The following is a 23393-nucleotide window of genomic DNA, read 5'->3' on the forward strand; positions in this document are numbered from 1 at the left end:
TTAAAAATGCTAAATGTAGGTCAATGTAGGTTGTATCTATTTCAAGAATTAATTTGGCTATTACTTAATTTTTTCAACTTTGGCTCTATTTTTTCCCGATTTATGCATTTTTTTTCAAATATTTTCTAAATATGTCAACTTTCATAATTTTTTCTCATAATGTTATGACTTTATTTCCAAAATATTTTCCCACAACCAAATTTTGCAAAAGTTACAACTTTATTATTTTCAATATTTCAGCTTTATACTATAAAAAGGACGTAATTTTTCCTCACAATATTATGACATTATTCTTGTTAAATTCAAACTTTTTGTTCCTCTTAATATTTTGATTATTCTCTGAAATGCCACTGCTGATTTTTTTCAATGTTTTCATTTTCTTGTTGTTTACAATGTGCCACAGGTCGTAAATGGCCCCCGTGCCGCACTTTGGACACCCTTTGTGCATGTATCATCGCAGCTTTCTTTTACAAGTGACAAAGCTAATGAATATCTTATGATATACCGCAATAACATTTAATTTAAAAGTTTTACAAATGTCCACGGGCCACAAAATTGCCTGCAAACCGCAATTGGGACACCCCTGGCCAAAGTATGGGAAAATCTGAAAAGCGAGAACACAAATAATATAAAATAACATATACAACATATATATAAAAAAAATATACAAACAAGTACCAATATGAGTTTAAAATTCCAAAAATATATTATAAAGTTGTCTCATAATGCGTTGCTGCCTTTGCCCACCAGAGGAGCCCACAGCGAGGCTGACGTCACCGCAGCGCCCACAGGCACCAATGAGTGCTTTGCTTGGACGCAATATATTATGGGGGAAGAAAAAATACTTTTTGTTTGTATATTTCATAGGTACTCCCTTTGGGTGTTAAGTTGCTGTGTGATGAGTTTAGTGTTCTTTGTAAAATATCACTGTGAGTCAGACTATTATATTGAGTGGCACAGTATTTAAATACTTAGTAGTAATGCTGAAGTAAAGGAGAGTATATGTAACTATGGTGTCTTATACACTGGAAATTACATGGAGTCAACATTGTAATGAAAATATCGTATTATATAGTATACTAGTGTATTTTTTCATGTTGTTTTTCATTTTGCAATGTATACCTTATACACCCTTATACAAGAAATGGTGCATAATCACCTGAAACATAAAAAGTGCATGTGTATATACTGTAGTGTATATTTTTGCAATAACAAGTACGGTAACGCGGTGACTGCCTCTGCTGTCCTTCCCTCGCCCCACTTGTGGCCGTGTGTTTGGTCAAAACTCCCGCAGGCCCGTCTGTCCACACTCGGTGGACCCGGGCCAGGCGTGCTCCTCATTCCTGCTGGAGGCCCGCTACGAGCGCTGGATGCTGTGTTCGAGTCCTGGTTGTCATAATAGGGCCGCCGACAAGGACGTCTTAATGCCACCTTAATGCCTTCACCGTCAACACCGCTTACGTAATGCCGCTCGTATGGCACCGACCCTAAACGCCCCCCACCCCCCCCCCCCAACCCCGTCAACCATCCTTCAGCCTCCCGCTAGCATGCAGCTGCAAGACATGATTGAAAACCTGAAACACATTCATCAATGTGGACATGCTCGTTTGTGTTGTGTTTATGATTCCCTGTGCGTTACGCAACAAACGCTTGTGCACACAGGTGGGGGAGGGCTTAGGAGAGCGAGCGAGGGGGGGGGGGTGATGTGCGGTCAAATGTGTCATGGAAAAGTTAGATAGACGCTGCCAGAGGCTCCACAAGCACAAGCGTGATGGCTAAGGACTTCCTGAGTTTACACTGAAACTTCATTAGCCGCCATTTAAGGTGACATGAGACCGCCCCCGCTGACACAAAAATGGCGTCTCACCTCTACGAGGTGCTCTAGCTGAGACCAAATATGCATAAATAATATAAATACATAAAATAATAACATTTTAATTTCTACAGAAATTGAGCATGAGTGCGGAAATATGGCGTTGTAAAGCTAAAATACCAAAGTACGCAATCGAGGACGACGATGTTGATGGAATTACATCCGAGTAAAGGCACATAGCGTGGAAGTATGCCCCTTAAAATCAAAATTACTTCAGATATTGCGCATGAATCCTGAGAAATGCTGTTGCTAAAATGCCAAAGAATGAACTTGAGTATTATAACCGTGACTTTTTTATTTCCTTGTAAGCCCAAATATCATACAAGTATGTTAAGTAAGCTGCATATGGATGACATCAGTGGTGAATAACTAAAATAAAACTAAAATGAGTAAAGCTCACAATTTTGCAGAGAAATCCAAATACGAAAATACCATAGACGTTGACTTTTTAATATCCTTGTAAGCCCAAATATCATGCAAGTATGTTAAGTAAGCTGCATATGGATGACATCAGTAGTGAATAACACGATTAAGTAAAACTAAAATTAGTAAAGCTCACAATTTTTTGCTGAGAAATGCTAATACCAAAATGCCATAGACGTTGACTTTTTAATATCCTCGTAAGCCCAAATATCATGCAAGTATATTAAGTAAACTGCATATGTATGACATCAGTAGTGAATAACACGATTAAGTAAAACTAAAATAGTAAAGCTCACAAATTTTGCGGCGAAATGCTAATATGAAAATGCCATAGACGTTGACTTTTTAATATCCTTGTAAGCCCAAATATCATGCAAGTATGTTAAGTAAACTGCATATGTATGACATCAGTAGTGAATAACACGATTAAGTAAAACTAAAATTAGTAAAGCTCACAATTTTTTGCTGAGAAATGCTAATACCAAAATGCCATAGACGTTGACTTTTTAATATCCTCGTAAGCCCAAATATCATGCAAGTATGTTAAGTAAACTGCATATATATGACATCAGTAGTGAATAACACGATTAAGTAAAACTAAAATAGTAAAGCTCACAAATTTTGCGGCGAAATGCTAATATGAAAATACCATAGACGTTGACTTTTTAATATCCTCGTAAGCCCAAATATCATGCAAGTATGTTAAGTAAACTGCATATGTATGACATCAGTAGTGAATAACACGATTAAGTAAAACTAAAATAGTAAAGCTCACAAATTTTGCGGATAAATGCTAATACGAAAATACCATAGACGTTGACTTTTTAATATCCTTGTAAGCCCAAATATCATGCAAGTATGTTAAGTAAGCTGCATATGTATGACATCAGTAGTGAATAACACGATTAAGTAAAACTAAAATTAGTAAAGCTCACAATTTTTTGCGGATAAATGCTAATACGAAAATACCATAGACGTTGACTTTTTAATATCCTCGTAAGCCCAAATATCATACAAGTATGTTAAGTAAGCTGCATATGTATGACATCAGTAGTGAATAACACGATTAAGTAAAACTAAAATTAGTAAAGTTCACAATTTTGTGGATAATTGCTAATACAAAAATGCGTTGACTTTTTTATGTCCTCGCAAGCTCAAAGTATGCCCTCTAGTGGGTGTAAGCTGCATATGTATGACATCAGTAGTGAATAACACGATTAAGTAAAACTAAAATTAGTAAAGCTCACAATTTTTTGCTGAGAAATGCTAATACCAAAATGCCATAGATATTGACTTTTTAATATCCTTGTAAGCCCAAATATCATGCAAGTATGTTAAGTAAACTGCATATATATGACATCAGTAGTGAATAACACGATTAAGTAAAACTAAAATTAGTAAAGCTCACAAATTTTGCGGCGAAATGCTAATATGAAAATGCCATAGACGTTGACTTTTTAATATCCTCGTAAGCCCAAATATCATGCAAGTATGTTAAGTAAACTGCATATATATGACATCAGTAGTGAATAACACGATTAAGTAAAACTAAAATGAGTAAAGATCACAATTTTGCGGAGAAATGCTAATACGAAAATGCCATAGACGTTGACTTTTTAATATCATCGTAAGCCCAAATATCATGCAAGTATGTTAAGTAAGCTGCATATGGATGACATCAGTAGTGAATAACACGGTAAAGTAAAACTAAAATGAATAAAGCTCACAATTTTGCGGAGAAATGCTAATACAAAAATGCCATAAACGTTGACTTTTTAATATCCTTGTAAGCCCAAAAGTAAGCTGCATATGTATGACATCAGTAGTGAATAACACGATTAAGTAAAACTAAAATAGTAAAGCTCACAAATTTTGCGGCAAAATGCTAATACAAAAATGCCATAGACGTTGACTTTTTAATATCCTCGTAAGCTCAAATATCATGCAAGTATGTTAAGTAAACTGCATATATATGACATCAGTAGTGAATAACACGATTAAGTAAAACTAAAATGAGTAAAGATCACAATTTTGCGGAGAAATGCTAATACAAAAATGGCATAGACGTTGACTTTTTAATATCCTCGTAAGCTCAAAGTATGCCCTCTAGTGGGTGTAAGATGCATATGGATGACATCAGTAGTGAATAACACGATTAAGTAAAACTAAAATTAGTAAAGTTCACAATTTTGTGGATGATTGCTAATACAAAAATGCCATAGACGTTGACTTTTTAATGTCCTCGTAAGCCCAAAGTATGCCCTCTAGTGGGTGTAAGATGCATATGGATGACATCAGTAGTGAATAACACGATTAAGTAAAACTAAAATGAGTAAAACTACATGCGAAAATTGCGAAAATGCCAAAGAAATGCAGTGGAAAAACATAACGTTGACTTTTTTTAATCCCAGATTACCATGTTAATATGTTCATGAAAGCCTGGTACGCCCCCTAGTGGCTGGAAGTGTAAAAATGAGTCGTTCAAACGTTGCACAATGGCATCAATAACAACTTGACTTCCATTTTGTTTTCCGTTAAAGCTTCTTTTGAAATGTTTACCCGGTGGAAAGTCGCCCCATCAGGGCTTTTTCTTGAAACCATTCCATCCACTTTGTGTTTTCACTCGTGCAGAACGCCGAGCGGTTTTGCACGTTGCCAGGTTTTCCACGTTACTCAATATCTTACACGCCGCCTGCGTCTTCGCGGGACGTGCGCCTCCGAGGCGACCATGAAGCAACGTCTTTGCGGCCCACGCGGGACTAATTGGATTAAGGCTGAAGCAGAATGGACACGAGCCGCCTTCACGGGCCCGCCAGGCCTCGTGCGTTGCTCAACACCTACAATCTGCCGCCTTGTCCACCGCCGCGCTCCGGGGTGGCGTCTGAGCCCCCGGAGAGCGACCCGGACAGGTAGACCGGGGGTCCCCGTGGCGGCGGACTTGATTGTAAGCGCAAACACATGCAGCCTGAATGGCGGATTCATGGCGGCAAAGTCTCCTGAGAGGTTTCCACGAAGGCGCCCGGTCCTAAATCCAACCATTCATGCTGGAGGAAGTATAAATAATGTCTTTGTCTGTCGTTCCGTCATTGCAGTGTTGGGTTCCGCGTGCATTGAGGGGTGGGGGGGCTCAAACCTGTAATGTCACCACCTCCCCTTTTTGGAAAATAAATGTGATTACGCAACCGGGGTGGGGGGGGGGATGAGCCTGTGGTTTCCACTCCTGCAGCTAATTAGCTTAAGTAACAGCCATTTATCAAACATCGCTTATGTAATCATATAGCGTTGCTAAACATGTTGTTTACGCTCGTGGGCTAGCTGTGCCCGGCTAGCAAGGACCAACCTAGCATCGCTTCATTTTTCATTCTTTTTTTGTCCTAGTAATGGATTTGTACGCATGTACTTTGATTAATATACATATTAAAAACAGAACATGGTGTTCCAACCGTGGGATTGGCCACAACATGACTGGAGTTATGCAACACTGATGTTTTGATGTTTTGTATTCATAGATGAAGGACACCTACTGTAGCTTTCTTTTGCTCTTATGGTTGGTCACATGATCCTCATCTGCTGAAAGACATTATTTAGTAATCCTAGCCCAAGCCTTACCTTGAGCCTAAGTCAAACCCTAATCCTAGCCCCAACCCTAGACCTAGCCTAAAACCTAATCCTAACCCTAGCTCGAGCCTTAACTCTGGCCTTAACCTTAGCTTGGGGCCTAAACCTACCCCAGGACCTAATCCTAACCTGAGCCTGAGCCGTTATCGTAGCCCCTAGTCCGAGCCCTAATCATATTTCCTAATTCTAGCCCTAGCCTTAACTCTGGCCTTAACCTTAGCTTGGGCCCAAAACCTACCCCAGGACTTAATCCTAACCCGAGCCTGAGCCCTAATCGTAGCCCCTAGTCTCAGCCCTAATTGTATTCCCTAACACTAACCCTAGCCTTAACCCTGGCCTTAACCTTAGCTTGGGCCCTAAACCTACCTCAGGACCTAATCCTAACCCAAGCCCTAATCGTAGCTCCTAGTCTGAGCCCTAATCATATTCCCTAACCCTAGCCCTAGCCTTAACTCTGGCCTTAACCTTAGCTTGGGGGCCTAAACCTACCCCAGGACCTAATCCTAACTTGAGCCTGAGCCCTAATTGTAGCCCCTAGTCTGAGCCCTAATCATGTTCCCTAATCCTAATTCTAGCCCTAGCCTTAACTCTGGCCTTAACCTTAGCTTGGGCCCAAAAGCTACCCCAGGACTTAATCCTAACCCGAGCCTGAGCCCTAATTGTAGCCCCTAGTCTAAGCCCTAATCATATTCCCTGACCCTAGCCTTAACTCTGGCCTTAACCTTAGCTTGGGGCCTAAACCTACCCCAGGACCTAATCCTAACCCAAGCCTGAGCCCTAATCGTAGCCTCTAGTCTCAGCCCAAATCGTACTCCCTAACCCGAGCCCGAGCTTTAACCCTGGCCTTAACCTTAGCTTGGGCCCTAAAATTACCCCTGAACCTAATCCTAACCCAAGCCCTAATCATAGCCCCTAGTCTAAGCCCTAATCACATTCCCTAGCCCTAGACCTACCCTAAAACCTAATCCTAATTCTAGCCCTAGCCTTAACTCTGGCCTTAACCTTAGCTTGGGCCCTAAACCTACCCCAGGACCTAATCCTAACCCAAGTCTGAGCCCTAATCATAGCCCCTAGTCTAAGCCCTAATCACATTCCCTAACCCTAGCCCTAGCCATAACTCTGGCCTTAACCTTAGCTTGGGCCCTAAACCTACCCCAGGACCTAATCCTAACTCGAGCCTGAGCCCTAATCGTAGCCCCTAGTCTGAGCCGTAATCATATTCCCTAACCCTAGCCCGAGCCTTAACCCTAGCTCTAGCCTTAATCCTTGTCCAAGTCCTAGCCCTATCTCGAGCCCAAGCCGAGGCTTAGCCCTAACCCTAGCCTTAAATCTAGCCTTAACACTAGCCCTACCTCAGGCCAATCCCGATCCAAGATGTAATTGATCCAGCACCTTCCATTGGAGCCAGGAAGTAGGAAGTGTCATGTGTCATGTGACCTTCTCCTTTGCTCAGACCCGGAAGCTGACCAAGGCGGAGCGGCAGCGTTTCAGCGAGGAGGTGGAGATGCTGAAGGGCCTCCAGCATCCCAACATCGTCCGCTTCCACGACTCCTGGAAGTCCACGGTGAAGGGCCACAAGTGCATCATCCTGGTGACGGAGCTCATGACCTCGGGAACGCTCAAAACGTGAGTCCACGGAAGGAGTCGGGAGCGATGGGCGGGGATTGGTTCGTAGCGGCGCTGCTACGTTCTTATCTGGCTTTGTTCCGTAGCTACTTGAAGAGGTTCAAGGAGATGAAGCTGAAGCTGCTGCAGCGCTGGAGTCGACAGATCCTCAAGGGGCTCCACTTCCTGCACACGCGCACGCCGCCCATCATCCACCGGGACCTCAAGTGCGACAACATCTTCATCACCGGGCCCACCGGCTCCGTGAAGATCGGGGATCTGGGGCTGGCCACGCTCAAAAGTGCCTCCTTCGCTAAAAGTGTCATTGGTGAGTGAAGGTGGCTCCATCGGTAGACCGCCATATACGGACTCGAACCTGCGGGAACTCTTTGGGGAAGACTTTACCGTGCCATCTTGACAGGGACGCCGGAGTTCATGGCTCCAGAGATGTACGAGGAGAAGTACGACGAGGCGGTGGACGTCTACGCCTTCGGCATGTGCATCCTGGAGATGGCCACCTCCGAGTATCCGTACTCGGAGTGCCAGAACGCCGCGCAGATCTACCGCAAAGTCACCAGCGTGAGTACCGATGCCCGCACTTCAGGAGGGGCGTTGCAAATGGCGGAGATATACGTATGTACGTGCGTTAGGAATACCAAGCATGTGTTTCGGACGCGCCACAAAAAGACGCAGGGGAGGGTAGCGGGACTTGAACACCCTACGTCACCAACCCAAGCGTGCGTTTTCACTCGGGAGCCAACAGGCGAGCCGTTAGCATGTCGCAAATGTTGGCCGCACGTAATCGTTTAACGGCACACCTCGTAAACGCATTCCAGCGTGCGGCGGGGACATGGCGGCCAAATGTTACAGCAGGTGCTTCCTGGGGGGCCACCACAGGACGCTACATTAGGTACGGCCCATCCCATGCAAACATAGCCTCCCTTCTTCCCTTCTTCCCTTCTTCCTGTCTTCCCTTCTTCCCTTCTTCCTGTCTTCCCTTCTTCCCTTCTTTCCTTTTTTCCTTCCTCCCTTCTTCCCTTCTTCCTGTCTTCCCTTCTTCCCTTCTTTCCTTTTTTCCTTCCTCCCTTCTTTCCTTTTTTCCTTCCTCCCTTCTTCCCTTCTTCATTTCCTCCCTTCTTCCTGTCTTCCCTTCTATCCTTCTTCCCTTTTTCCCTTATTCCCTTCCATCCTTCTTCCCTTCTTCTTTTCTATCCTTCTTTCCTTCCTCCCTTCTTCCTGTCTTCCTGTCTTCCCTTCTTCCCTCCTTCCCTTTTTCCCTTATTCCCTTCCATCCTTCTTCCCTTCTTCTTTTCTATCCTTCTTCCCTTCTACCATTCCTCCCTTCTGCCCTTCTTCCCTTCCTCCTTTCTTCCCTTCTTCCCTTCCTCCTTCTATCGTTCTCCCCTGCTCCCTGCCTCCCTTCCTCCCTTCCTCCCTTCTTCTTTTCTATCCTTCTTCCCTTCTACCCTTCCTCCCTTCTGCCCTTCTTCCCTTCCTCCTTTCTTCCCTTCTTCCCTTCCCCCCTTCTATCGTTCTCCCCTGCTTCCCTGCCTCCCTTCTTCCTTTCCTCCCTTCCTCCCTTCCTCCCCTCTTCCCTTCCTTCCTTCTTCCCTTCCTCTTTTCCTCCCTTCCTCCCTTCTTCCCTTCTTCCCTTCTTCCCTTCCTCCCTTCTTCCGTTCCTCCGTTCCTCCCTTCCTCCCTTCATCCCCTTCTTCCCTTCTTCCTGAGTCACTGAGGAGGATCTCGCGGCTTTGATTTATTTAAATGTTTTTCCCACACATTTTTTTCACGGCAGTGCCGTTGACCCCGTGGCGGGGGTGAAGGTCATGCAGGTGGGGGTGGACATGGGGGGACATGGGCGGACATGGGCCTGACATGGGTGGACATGGGCCTGACATGGGGGGACATGGGCGGACATGGGCCTGCAGGCTGAACCATCCATTGTTGATCACACATGAAAGACGCTCTCATTAAACAACAAAACACAACCATGACTAATTACAGAGGACCTCACCTTGTCCCCTTCTTTGCTGGCTGTGTGTGCGTGTGTACGTGTGTGTGTGTGTGTACATGTGTGTGCGTGCAGGGCATCAAACCCGACAGCTTCTACAAAGTCAAAGTGGCGGAACTGAAGGAGATCATCGAAGGCTGCATCCGCATGAACAAAGGAGAAAGGTAGCCTTCATCCTCCTTCATCCTCCATCAGAGACTCCACGCCAGCCCGCGTTTAGCCGCCCGCATCACGCAAACATCTCACGGCAGGTACACCATCCAGGACCTCCTGGAGCACCCCTTCTTCCAGGAGAACAACGGCGTGCACGTGGAGCTGGCTGAGGAGGACGACACGGTCAAGCCGGGCCTGAAGCTGTGGCTGCGCATGCACGACGCCAAGAAGCTCCACGGGAAGTACAAGGACAACAACGCCATCGAGTTCCTCTTCGAGCTCTACAAGGACGTCCCCGAGGAGGTGGCGCAGGAGATGGTGAGGACATCCGGAGTGCATAAGCACACTTACATACTTAGACTTTTTCATTTTGTGTGCACAAATACACTCAGCATTTTGAAAACACAAGCACACTTACACACTTATCCTACACACTTACACTTAGCATTGTGAGTGTTATGCACTTACACTTGCAGTCGGCATTTTGGGTGCGTAAGTGTACTTATACACTGATCATTTTGGATGTCTAAGTGCACTTTGATCTTGAGTGCATCAGCACACTTACGCCCTTGGAGTTGGCATTTTTAGTGCGTAAGCGCACTTATACACTTATCATTTCGAGTGCATAAGCAAATTTATACACTTATCATTTTTATTCAGTTACCATTTTGAATCCATATGCGCACTTACACATTTTGAGAAGACAAGTGCACTTATAGGCTTTTTTTCTGTGCATATTTTGAGTGCAGAAGCACACTTATGCACTTACACACTTGGCATTTTGAGTGCCAAAGTACACATACACAGTTAGCATTTTGCATAACCACACTTACACACTTGCGGTTGGCATTGTGTGCACTTAAACACTTATAATTTTAAGTACATAAGTACACTTACCCATGTCATTTTGAGTGCGCTTAGAATGCACTTGGACTACAGCAATAGAGACACATCTCCACCGTTTTGCCCACTTAAGTGCAATATCCAGGTGCAGAGTGCTTCTCAACCATGAGCGCACTTAGGCACTGAAGACTTAAGTAGACTTAAGTAGAGAAGCATTCACTGTTTTGACGGCTTAAATTGCAACATGTGTGTACTTTTACATGAAGACGGGTATAAGACTAAGTGTACTGAAAGTACAGAAGTGCGCATGATGGGTATGACAGCGCGTACTTCTCAGTATGAGCGCTCTCAGAAGACTGAGTGTACTGTGAGTATGAGTTAGGACACAGCAAAAACCGTGACGGGGGTGAGTAGAACACTCGACGGGGGTCAAGGACAGCACTAAGCTTGTCGTCACCCAGTGTTCCAGGAAGTAGTCCAGGTCTTGAATGACACGATACAGAGGTCACTTTTAATGAAAGCCCCGCCTCCTCGCCTTCCCCTTTCATCAAGATGAAATTTGGCAGCGTCGGCGTCCGGCTCCTCCGCCGTAATCCGACTCGGCTGCGGAGAGGCCGCCTCGGACCCGATGTCCCCTCTTTGCTCGCCAGCTGCCAAAACGCCGCTCAGCGTGGTGTCACGGCTTGCGAGAGACGGGAATGTTGGAGCCTATCCCAGCTGCGATCAGCTGTCAATCACAGGACTGACACGGGAAGCTAGCATAGCGCGTTTCTTGAAAAGCTGAAGAACAATGGAGATAAATTGAAGGTTAAAGGTCATATTGTGGACACATTGCAATGTTTATGTTGTGCCCTGACCATGTGTGTGTGTGTGTGTGTGTGTGTGTGTGTGTGTGTGTGTTGCGATGCAGGTGGTGCTCGGCTTCGTGTGCGAGGCCGACTTCAAGCTGGTGGCCAAGGCCATACGGGACCGGGTGACGGCCATCAAGCGGCAGAGGGAGAAGCTGAGGCGGCAGGCGGAGGAGCAGAGGAGGAAGCGGGAAGCCATCGAGGAGGAGCCGGAGCCCTCCTCCCCGGCGCCGGCCACCCCGCCGCCACGGCCGCCCGGCCACACCCCGTCGCCCCTCCTGTCTCCCGTCACCAGCTCGGCCGACTCGGGCGTGGGATCCAGCTACCCCGCCGAGCCGGAGGAGCCCGAGGCGGACCAGCACTTTGACCTCCGCCATAACAGCCTCTCCTCCGCCAATTGTGCGTCCGAGCCACACTTTTCTTTTACTTAAAAAAAAAAATCTCGCTAACGCCACATGATGATGAAACTTGTGACCAGCACATGAACCCACGGGAGGCGTGCAAGGAAATGTAAAACTGTGGCTAACACAATGATTCACTTCCTGTTTGTGTGTCGGCGAAAAGCACGCTGATGTTCTTCTGTGTCCCCTCTGGGGTCATGGAGTGTGTTCGCCCCGCCGGGTCACATGCTAACGTCTTTGTCCGTCTGTTGAGACAGCTGACTGCGAGACGGACGGCGATCTCAGCTCCTCCGGCCTCCAGGACACCCAGGAAGCCACACCCCCCACCTCGTACGGCCTCCCCATCCCGGCCCTCCGCTTCCCCTCGGTGGGTACCCAACACGCCGTCGTCTGTTGGGACGTGTGTCAATTTATAAATATTTATTTTAAAATAATACTAACAATAACTTAATTATAATAACAATAATAATTATAATAATATACTAATACTAATAATATACTTATTTATTCAAATATTACTATTATATTATTAATATTGTCACTTTTTCCCCAATCTCATTTTCCAAAAAAGAAAAAAAAAAATTTGATTATTTTATGTCTTTAAAAAATATTTAAAAAAATGTCTTTAATAATATATATTAAAAAGTTTATTTTTGTAGAATTGTCATAAAATTACTGCTGTTTTTGTCAATTTCTGTTGTTTTTTTTGTTGTTGTTGTTTTTACATTTTTAACAATTTCAACTTTATTCTTGAATATTTTTTCCCCATGACATTATGATTTAATTTCCCAAAAATTACTTGATGTTTCTCGTCATATTATGACTTGAAAAAAAAAATTTTCTTTAATATTTCAACTCCATGCGATTAAAATTATTTTTCCTGATGATATTACAAGGTTTATTCTTGGCTAATTGTGACTTTTTTTCTTGATAGAATATGATTTTTTTTCTCCTAATATTTGGACTTGGACCGTGTGAGCTAAAGCGCTAACATTGCAGTCACATTTGAACAGAGCCGTCATGCTAGGTTAGCTGATTTCTCGAAGGAAAAAAAAAACCATCAAACTAACAGCTCCCACATGTGTGTAGCTTATTGGGCTGGGTTTTACGCCGCGTAGCGAAGCCTGCTCATAATTTGTGTCGTGTCCACCGTCGCTGAGGCGTTTCTCTCGTGTGTCCCGTTAGAGCATCGCCGTGTCCAGCACCACAGAACACGCCAACCCAGGATCTCCAAGCGGCTTGAATTCTCCCTTGGACAGGTATGCTTCCTCATCTTCACTAGCCCCGCCCCCTCCAGCTCCTCGTCCACATCTGTGGACCCTTGCTGGGTTGCTTTTTATATGTAAAAATATACATTTTGTGGTGCAAAATGTTTTGTTCTGATTAACAAAATACGATGATGAACAATCTTTTTTTGTAGATTTTTGTTGACAAATTTTCTCACTCTGAGTGAGTGTGTGTATTTTTGAAAGAATTTTGAAAGAAATTTATGTATACAATTTTCTTTTTCAAATTAATTTGTGTAAAAAAAAATACAAATAAAAATCACCCCCATTTGACCACAAATTCGCCATTTTTTTTTACATTAAATATATATATTTTTAAAATTATTTAAACATACAAATTAAAAATATGTTAAATTGATTGTTTTTAATTATTTTAATTTATTTAATTTCTTTCTTTCTTTGTAATTATTCACTCAAAGTGAGTACGTGAGTATGCAGAAAAAAGCAGTGTATTTTGTGAAAAAATCCAAAATGTAAAAACTTGTATGCATGCAGGGGGAAAAAAAATACTAAAATATTTTCGTTATGTAAAAAAAAAAAAACATACTGTGGACCCTTGCGGGGTTCTGAGAGGTGGGCTGTCGGAGGGAGGCATGTGGAGGCGGACTTTGTTCTCTGTGGGAGTCAACATCTGCTTTCTATGTGCTGTGCATCTAAACATTGCCAGCATGAGGTTGATTTTTCCCTCCGATTTTGGATCAATATTTGCAATAAAAGTGATTATGGACTAGATTGTAATGCTGCAGAACCTTGTCCACGGTCTAGGTTCAAGGTGCAGGGATGCTCTGTGTGGTATTTACTGTAACCATGAGTCCTGGGGTGCACATTAGCGTCCTCAGAAATCACAAAGCGCCCCCACTTCGCTCCGCCCCGCCCCCCTCCGCTCTCGCCTTCCTATTTTATTATTGGAAAATTGAGCTTTGCTAAGAGCTTAAGCCCTGATCACTCTTTAAATAGAAATAGATGGAACGGTGGCGGCTGTTGCCAGACCCAAAAATGTTTTGCCGCCGCGGGATGGAAGGGCAGGCCGCCCTCGACCGCCCGCCCGCCCGCCCTCCCGACGAGATGCAATTAGCCGAGGCGAGGCTTTTTTTAACCGTAAACTGAATGTTCTCTGCTTCTCAGAAGGCTAAAAGGTGTTCATGATGTAAACAAAGCCCACCACAAACCAGAGCAGCGTGGGTGTTTACACCCCAGACATCGTCAAAAACGCTAAATAGCAAATATGGCGGCGCTGTCACTCATTTCATTGGCCACTTGTTGCTAGGCAGACTAAATAAGTCATCGCCGTTTGTCTTCCGTTGCAGCTACGCCTCCGACGTGACTTCGGGCCTGAGTGACGGCTACGAGGGCGTGACGGAGAAGAGCGAGAGACCGGCCGCCAAGCGAACCGCCGCCAAGCTCTTCAGGCGGAGGGTGCGCTCTCGGCTGCGCATCACGGGGGTACGAGGAGGCCCCGACCCGCACGCTTTCAACACGTTAGCAGCTTGTTTTAACCACATGCACCTAACCCCCCCACCACCCCCACCACCCCACCCCCACCCCCACCCCAGCTGTCCGATAAGGTGGACCGCGTGGTGGAGTGTCAGCTGCAGACGCACAACGACAAGATGGTGACCTTCAAGTTTGACCTGGATGGAGACAACCCGGAGGACATCGCCGCCGTCATGGTGAGACAAAACATGGACCCAAGTCCGACTGAAGGACAGGATGGGATGGGGGTCACGGGGGGGGGGCCTTTAGCCTGGTCATGGAGCACACCGCTTATAAAAAAATTATGTATACATTTTTTTTCAAATTAATTTGTGTAAAAAAAATAAATACATAAAAATCACCCCCATTTGACCACAATTTTGCCAATTTTGGGCCATTTTTACATAAAATATTTTCTCAAAATTATTAAACATACAAAATAAAAATATTTTTAATGTATTACTATTTAATTATTTTAATTTATTTAGTTCTTTGTAATTATTCACTCAAAGTGAGTGCGTGAATATGCAGAAAAAAGCAGCGTATTTTGTGAAAAAATCCAAAATGTAATAACTTGTATGCATGCAGGGGAAAAAATACTAAAATATTTTCGTAATAATAAAATTCGTAAAATAAACATACAAATTTAAAAAAAATAAAAAATACAAAAACTTGTATTTATGTGGGGAAATAAAATTAATTCAAATTTTTAAAAAATCAAATTATTTTAAGAAACCTGGTTTTAATTTAATAAACATACAAATTCAAAAAAATATTTAATTGATTTTTATTTAATACTTTTTCATGCACTCCCTCCCTGTGAGCGAGCGAGTGAGTGAGTATGCAGAAAAAAGCAGCGTATTTAGTGAACAAAACAAAAATAATGTCAAAACCTGTATGCATGTGGGGAAAAAAGTATTTAATATTTTTTAAACTAATGTATTATTTTTTATATGCAAAACAAATTCCAAAAAAATATATTTAATTGAATGAATATACAAATGTAAAAAATATTTTTATTTAATTATTTTTCATGCACTCAAAGAGTATGCGGAAAAAGGCATTGTATGTTGTAGAAAAAAATAAAAACATTTCACCAAAAATCAGCAAATTTGCAGGGCACTGAATGCTAAATGCTAAACGTACAGGGATGGACTGCCAAACACAGTCATACGCACGTGCACAATGCTAGCCACCCACCCACCAGCTGCCATTTTTATCAGTGAAGCTTACAAGAAGCAGGAAGCCATGCACTTAAACGGGTTCTTATTTCTGGTCTGTGTTGCCATCGGGGACCACATTGATGGGCGCACGCTTTACACACGTCTACAAGTGCCGATTAGCACATCCCAACATGTCGTCCCCACACAGCACAAACTCTGCTTTGTCCGCTTAACAGCGTGCTTGTTATGGTGCTGAAGTCATCCACGCCCTTTTCCAGCTAGCCAAAGGAGCGCTTGTTGTCGGCGCCTCGGCAATGCTGGCTCCGGCTCCTTGTTTGGACGTGAGCGGAATCAAGGCCCGATGATGACGATGACGGGACGCAACGACTGCATGAATATGCAGAACACCGGCGCGCTGCTCCTGCTGTGTTTGGGTTTTTGTTTTTTTTTTTCCCTGGGAAGTAAACATGAGCAACGGAGGAGGACGTTGCCACAGGAATAGAACATCTTGTCCAAGCAGGTGATGCATAACATGCTGGCAGGGAAACTTTTGCTACGGATCAACAGCAGACACCAGCGGCACACTTCCTGACTGGGGCCAAACAACCACAAAATGTCTGTCCCCTCTGGGGAGACGGCAGGGGGGGTTGTTAGAAAATCAGCCTTCATGTTGTAAGTGTCCCAAATGATGATGATAATAATAATAATGGTGATTTTACCGCAGGTACACAACGAGTTCATCCTGCCCTCGGAGAAGGAAGGCTTCGTCTACCGCATGGGGGACATCATCAAGCGGGCCGAGGCGCTCATGGCCAAGGAGCAGCCGGTGCACCCCAGCGGGCACCGCCCCCCCCAGCCTGCTTTCCATGGCGGTGCCAACCTACTCTCCTCGTCCCAGGTCAGAACCACAGAGTGTGTCATTATATACTTGTACTTTTTTTTGTAATAAAACAATAAATATAATATTATTTATTACATATAGTCAATATTTTTAATAATATTTTAATAATAATAATAATTTTTAATAATAATTTGAAACAAAAATAAATATATTAATATATATTATATATGGAAATAAACATATTTTTAATACACTTTTTTCCCAGAAATTGTCACTTATGGTGAATGAGATATGTTTTCTATGGGAAAAAAAATATATAAGACGCACGGAAAGCTTTCTAGATCTTCCAGGATCTGCACCTATTCCAGCTGTTTGGATTTCCAAAACAGTTTGTTTTAATTTATTCCACCCATAGCCCACCTTGGGGCACGCCCACTCCGCTGTGATTGGTGCCTCTCGGCTTGTACAGCTAACAGCTTGTAACAGGGCACGCCCATATAAGGAAGTACATACCGACATAGAGCTGATAAACGTGTGGCTTGTTGGTGATAAAATATAAGACTTAGTAAGTAAAGTCAGTATAATAACAACATGGAGGCCGTAAACCAGCAGCCTTTGCTAACTTAGCCGCTAATGGACGTAAACACAGCTGGACTAGACCACCGTGAGCCAAGCCAATTTTAGGTGTGCTTCACCCACGCGCTTCCTGATATCTGCGGCTATCTGCTGCTGACTTCCCTCTGAGCTAGGCTGCTATTCTGAGAGTTTGGGGGGGGTGAACCTCTCATGGGGACACAATGTTAGCTAGCTAGCAGGCAAAATGTATCTCCTTCGCGTAAACCCGGTTGAAGAAATCACCACTATGCATGTATTTATCAATTATTAACAACTTATGGGGCAGAAATGGCCTAATTTTGGAGGTAAAAATGTAAATGCAAAACATCTTGACTAAAGATGTTTTGACTTATTATTTTTTTATTTAATTAAATGAGTAATGAGTTTAAAAAAATACAAATAATAATTTTAAAAGTAAAGCAAATCAAGTAAATACTATAGTATAACGATAATTATTTTATTTTAAAAATATGATATATATTTTTATTAAACATATAGATTAGAAAAATGACCCAAACTGCACATTTACTGTCAAAAAATATTTTTTAAATGTTTACATTTTTTTAAAACTTTTTTTTCTTTAAACTATTTTATGACCAGAAATTTGCAGATTTCTGCTCAGATAATTATTGTTTTTAATTTTTTTGACCAAAGACTTTTTTTTTAAATAATTTGTTGTAAAAGAATTTTATTTAAAAAATACTGTAAATTTATTTTTATAAAGTAAATCAAATGTATTTATAATATATAATTTTAAATTGGACCAGTCCAGGGTGTACCCCGCCTCTCGCCCGAAGACAGCTGGGATAGGCTCCAGCACCCCCCGCGACCCTCGTGAGGAAAAAGTGGTAGAAAATGAATGAATCAATCAATTTTAAATTGATTAAATAATGCAAATAAAGATATTTTTTGACAAAAAAAATACTTTTTGATCATAAAATTATATAAAAAGTTGACAAAAATGTTTATTTTTAACCAAAATATGTAGATTTGTAGTCAGATAATTACTATTTTATTATTATTTTATTATTTTTACAGTGGTAAATGTAAGCTGTATTATCATGTTTAATTTACAGAACTATGGTGAATGAGAATATGAATGAAATGAAATATAAATAAAATATATGAATAAAAAAATATATATCTTTTTTTAAACCAAAAACTGAATGTCTCCTAAATGTCTAACCTTTGAGGAAACGGTATTTGACCCCCCCCTCGTGTTTTCCCTCTTTCAGCCTAACCTGCACAGTCACAGCCTCCCACGGACGCACTCCTCCTCCTCGCTGCCCGGTAAGTCTCAGAGCGCATCACATGACGTTAGGATGCTGCCGTCTGCATCGTGCACGCTCACGCACGTGTGTGTCACGTCTCAGACTTCAGTGTGGCCAACCCCGGCGTGGGGGGGCCGCACGGCTCCCCTCCGTGCCCCAATGGCGACGCCTTCGCCGCAGACGTGACCTCAGCTGGGCGACCTCTCATACGCTCGCAGTCTTTCCACAACGCTCCAGGTAATGAGTGAGACCCCCCTCCCATCCCCCTCAGCCCCCTTCCACTTCCTGCCTGGCCGAGGAAGAACCAGTGAAGCTCCGCCCAGCCCCGAGGCTCATGCACCTCAAAGCACACGTGTGTGTGTGTGTGTGGGGGGGGGCTGTGGGTGCGTGTAGCTGTGAATGCGGCCGCTGTCAACGCTGCCGTGGCCTGCAAAAGCCCGTTTCCAAGAACCCTGATCCCGCCTCCTTTTTAGACCAATCACGGTTGGCTTTGCATCCTCCTCTCTCTCAGGCCGCAACATTAGGCACACCTGAGGGCTGCACCAATCAAAACGTACTGTATATTTATCAGAGATCATAGATCATCTTGGCTTTCACGTCCAAACACCTCGGGATGTCCGGTGGGATTCGCTGTCGTTGTCTACAAGCATACAAGCAAATACATCAAAATTTTTCTAAAATGTTCTACATTTTTCTAAATAAATAAATTATATTAATTATAATAAATTCTAAATATTTTTTTCGAAATGTATCAATTTTTTTCTAAATAAATTAATTATATTTATTATAATAAATTCTAAATAATTTTTTCAAATTTTTTTTAAGTTTAAGGTATTTTTTTTAAATGGGGGAAATACAGAACTACATGGGTAAATAATAAAGAAATACGCTAATAAAAAATATAATAAAAAATAAGCACAATAAAAAGGCTAAAACAAGTATTCTTAATGGCAAGAAATATGGACAAAATAATAAACAAATAATACATGCAGTACCTCAATAAAATAAAAATAAATAAAATAAACTAAAACCTAAATAAATGAAAAATAAAACAGTTAAAGCAGAGCCGTTTATAAACTTTGGAGCCATTGTTGCTCTTGAATCCGCCCCCCCGACCCCCCACGGCCCCGGTCCGCCTCCTGTAATCTCCAAATCAGTCCCAGAAGCACACATGGGTCCCATCTGGGCTTCCTCAGGTCCAATTCCAGCGGGGCAGAGAAGCCAGGAACAAAATGTCTCTGTTTGCCGCGGAGGGCCATTAATGCCAGGGGGGGGGGCAGATTTATGCTCCACACGCCGTCCGGCGGAAGGAAGACTGCGTGTCCTCAAGAGGGCTTCTCGTAAATCCTAGTCAGGTCCTTGAATCCCAGTCGGGACACCTTTTGAGTCCGCGTCGTGCTGATGGATTTCGCTTTTGTGCTTGCAGGGTCTCCTCTTCTTTACCGACACCCGGCTTCCCTCCTCCCACCCCACCAGCACTACCCCCTCCCCTTCCTGGCCAACACCCACTACCCGTTCCAGTACCCGGCTTCTCCGGGTTCCCCAAAACCGGTGGGCCTCCATGCCCCCCTGACCCGCGTGGCCAGCAGCCCCACCTTCCCGTCCGTTCCCTCCCCAGCACCGGGCTCGCCCAATCTCCTCACCGCTGACTCTCACAGCAGCAGCGAGAGTCCGCCCATGCCCCCGCCCGCCCCCCAGCACCCCGGCATGTGGCCCCCGCACAGCCAGCCCCTCTTTTCCCTGGCCAACGTCATCTCCATGGCGATGAGCATGGCGCACTCTTTCATCCCGCCCTCGGGTGTGCCCGCGCAGGGGGTGCCCTCCTACGGGGGCTTCCACCCCGAGCACTACCAATACTACCAGACCCCCCCGCAGGAAGTGCCTTACCCCACAGCGGGTCTGCCAGCCCAGAATGTCTACCCCGGCTCTGTGAACACGCCCCCGATGGACGGATTGCCTCCGGGGGACTCTCCAAGCTGGCTCGCCACGCCTCCGGGTGAATCTCCGAGTTGGCTCGCCACGCCGCCGGGTGAATCTCCGAGCTGGCTCGCCACGCCCCCGGGTGCTCCTCTACAGCAGGGGGGGACCTCCGCCCCCGCCAGCCTGCCTCAGGATTGCCTCGCAGCCTTCCCATCCCAGGCTCCGGGTCCATCCGAAGTGTCCGGTTTAGCTTCCTCGTCGGATCTTTCGCCCTCGCCGACAGACAGCCCGCAAAGCACCGTGAGTCTTCTCGCTGCTAACTGCTAGCTGCTAGCTGCTAGCCGCTAGCCTAGGGGTGTCCCAACTTGGTCCAGCGAGGGCCACATAGTGAAAAGTATTCATATTATGAATATTATGACAAGTTTTCATATTATGAATTATTTATTCACATCATATTTGGACTTTTCCCCCATCCTAATTTTAATAATTCAATAATTCATTTTGGGTTTTTTCATGATATTTTGACAAAATAATGTCTTTTTTTTCCTTAATATTTCAACTCTATGCTACTAAAATGACATTATTTTTTCTTACAAGTTTTCTCACATTTTTTTTTTTTATCACTAGTCTCATGACATGAAATTACAATCGTTAGAATATGACTTTTTTCTATTCATATTTTGACTTTATTGTTGGAAAATAACATATTTTTTAATGTTTCCAACTATTTCAACATGATTATTCAATTCCATTTTTAGAATGTGCCGCGTGCCAGTAAAAAAAAAACACAAAAAAAACACGGGCCACAGTTTGGACACCCCTGTGTTTGCCGCGCTAGCATCCGATCTCACCGGTGCTGTGTCTCAAATGGAGTACTTCTGGAGTATTTATGGAATACATGTTAGTACACGTCATACGTGCCAATTAAAGACTAATGGATGCCTAACAGTGACTTTTATTGCAAATGTTGATCCAAAATTGAACAAGAAGGCATCCAAATAATGTACTTCAAGCCAAACAAGGTGGCGAGGCGAGCCCCGCCTCCACGTGGGTGCACCAACCAGATTGCAGTGCGCCACTTGAGACACGGCACCTTCGCCTGTTCTCCATCCATCTTTTCCCAAGCGTGTTGGGAATTGTCTACGCCAGCTAAGGGAATGTTGTTTGTGTGTAGTTGTCGTCCACTCAGCTGCACGCCGCTCGGCCAGACCTCAACAGCAGAACCGCTAATTTAGCGCCGTCAAACAACTCCGGTAAGAAACTTGTTTTTGTTTTTGCTGTAAATACTTCTGTTGACGTCTTTTCACTCGCCCTCCTCCTCTTCTTCTCCTCCTACGGACATTATCGGCCATTAGCGCTGCCCCGGGAGCCATTGCGTAACCCGTGGAGCTAATGTTCCGTTCCAGTGGGGGCCACGGCGGCCCTGCCCGCCACCGCCGGCCAATGGGCGTGCGGAGCAGCTCGTTAAAGGCCGCCCCTCCCACACCTGTCTCTGTTTATAGACGCTAAACAGAGGTCCTCTGTTCCAGGAGCCAAACTCACTTGTGGTGCTGACTGGAGGGGGGACCCCTAGGGGCAACACTCAGGCACTGCAGGCACTGCAGGCCTTTACACGCTTTAGCGGGGGGCCTCAACCTGGGACCCACGTTAGTCAGGACAATAGTCAGTGAGTCGTGTTATTTTGATTTTGGGGTTTATTTAAGTCAAATCTGTCTTAGGGGACAAATGAGTGTCATATTTCATAATCATTCTCATCATAAGGAATTCCATTTCAAACTCCCAAAATGCACTCAATTGCACCCCCGCCCCATTTAGACAAAAATGGATCCTTTATTCCCAGAATATTATGACTTTATTCCCATAATATCATGACTTTATTCCCATAATATTTTGACTTTATTCCCATAATACCATGACTTTATTCCCATAATATCATGACTTTATTCCCATAATATCATGACTTTATTCCCATAATACCATGATTTTATTCTCATAATATTTTGACTTTATTCACATAATATCATGACTTTATTCCCATAATACCATGACTTTATTCCCATAATACCATGACTTTATTCCCATAATACCATGACTTTATTCCCATAATACCATGACTTTATTCCCATAATACCATGACTTTATTCCCATAATACCATGACTTTATTCCCATAATATCATGACTTTATTCCCATAATATCATGACTTTATTCCCATAATATCATGACTTTATTCCCATAATACCATGACTTTATTCTCATAATATTTTGACTTTATTCACATATCATGACTTTATTCTCATAATATCATGACTTTATTCTCATAATATCATGACTTTATTCCCATAGTGTTATGACTTTATTCCCATAGAATTGACTTTATTCCCATAGAATTATGATATTATTTCCATAATATTGTGACTTTATTCCCAGAATATTATGACTTTATTCCCAGAATATCATGACTTTATTCCCATAGTATCATGACTTTATTCCCATAGTATCATGACTTTATTCCCATAATATTGTGACTTTATTCATATAATATCATGACTTTATTCCCAGAATATTATGACTTTATTCCCATAGAATTATGACTTTATTCCCATATTGTTATGACTTTATTCCCATAATATCATGACTTTATTCATACAATATCATGACTTTATTCCCATAATATTATGACTTTATTCCCATAGTATCATGACTTTATTCCCATAGAATTATGACTTTATTCCCATAGTATCATGACTTTATTCCCATAATATCATGACTTTATTCCCATAATATCATTACTTTATTCCCAGAATATTATGACTTTATTCCCATAGTATCATGACTTTATTCCCATATTGTTATGACTTTATTCCCATAATAAGCAGCAAAGTGGCATCCTTTCATTTTTCACGATGTTGCCCTTGCTGGGAAACGTTTGTATTTAAAAAGTAAATATGTATGTATTTAAAAACAATGACATTGATTAGATTAGAATGAACGCTTATCAAAGGCGTCTGATTGGATTAGAGAACAATCACCGCCGCCTTACAAAATGG

At 43.3% G+C, this 23393-nt stretch overlaps 1 protein-coding gene across 9 annotated transcripts in view; it reads left to right on the forward strand.

The window, feature by feature from the left end:
- The window catches only part of wnk4a (WNK lysine deficient protein kinase 4a), a 40888-nt gene that overhangs the window by 13089 nt on the left and 4406 nt on the right, over positions 1–23393 (forward strand). For 6 of the 9 annotated variants that reach the window (XM_058078136.1, XM_058078137.1, XM_058078133.1 and 3 more), the window contains exons 3-17: positions 7368–7540; positions 7627–7847; positions 7941–8098; positions 9606–9694; positions 9782–10001; positions 11437–11773; positions 12033–12142; positions 12961–13034; positions 14369–14504; positions 14615–14731; positions 16422–16595; positions 18389–18443; positions 18527–18661; positions 19851–20644; positions 21519–21597. In XM_058078136.1, the coding sequence (XP_057934119.1) occupies positions 7368–7540; positions 7627–7847; positions 7941–8098; positions 9606–9694; positions 9782–10001; positions 11437–11773; positions 12033–12142; positions 12961–13034; positions 14369–14504; positions 14615–14731; positions 16422–16595; positions 18389–18443; positions 18527–18661; positions 19851–20644; positions 21519–21597 (2872 nt within the window). Of the gene's footprint in view, positions 1–7367; positions 7541–7626; positions 7848–7940; positions 8099–9605; positions 9695–9781; positions 10002–11436; positions 11774–12032; positions 12143–12960; positions 13035–14368; positions 14505–14614; positions 14732–16421; positions 16596–18388; positions 18444–18526; positions 18662–19850; positions 20645–21518; positions 21598–21699; positions 22011–23393 lie in introns of those variants that run through there. The other 3 variants (XM_058078139.1, XM_058078142.1, XM_058078140.1) reach the window with 2 other exon arrangements.

The sequence above is a fragment of the Doryrhamphus excisus genome, chromosome 7, assembly GCF_030265055.1.
Source record: "Doryrhamphus excisus isolate RoL2022-K1 chromosome 7, RoL_Dexc_1.0, whole genome shotgun sequence".
NCBI classification, from domain to species: domain Eukaryota; kingdom Metazoa; phylum Chordata; class Actinopteri; order Syngnathiformes; family Syngnathidae; genus Doryrhamphus; species Doryrhamphus excisus.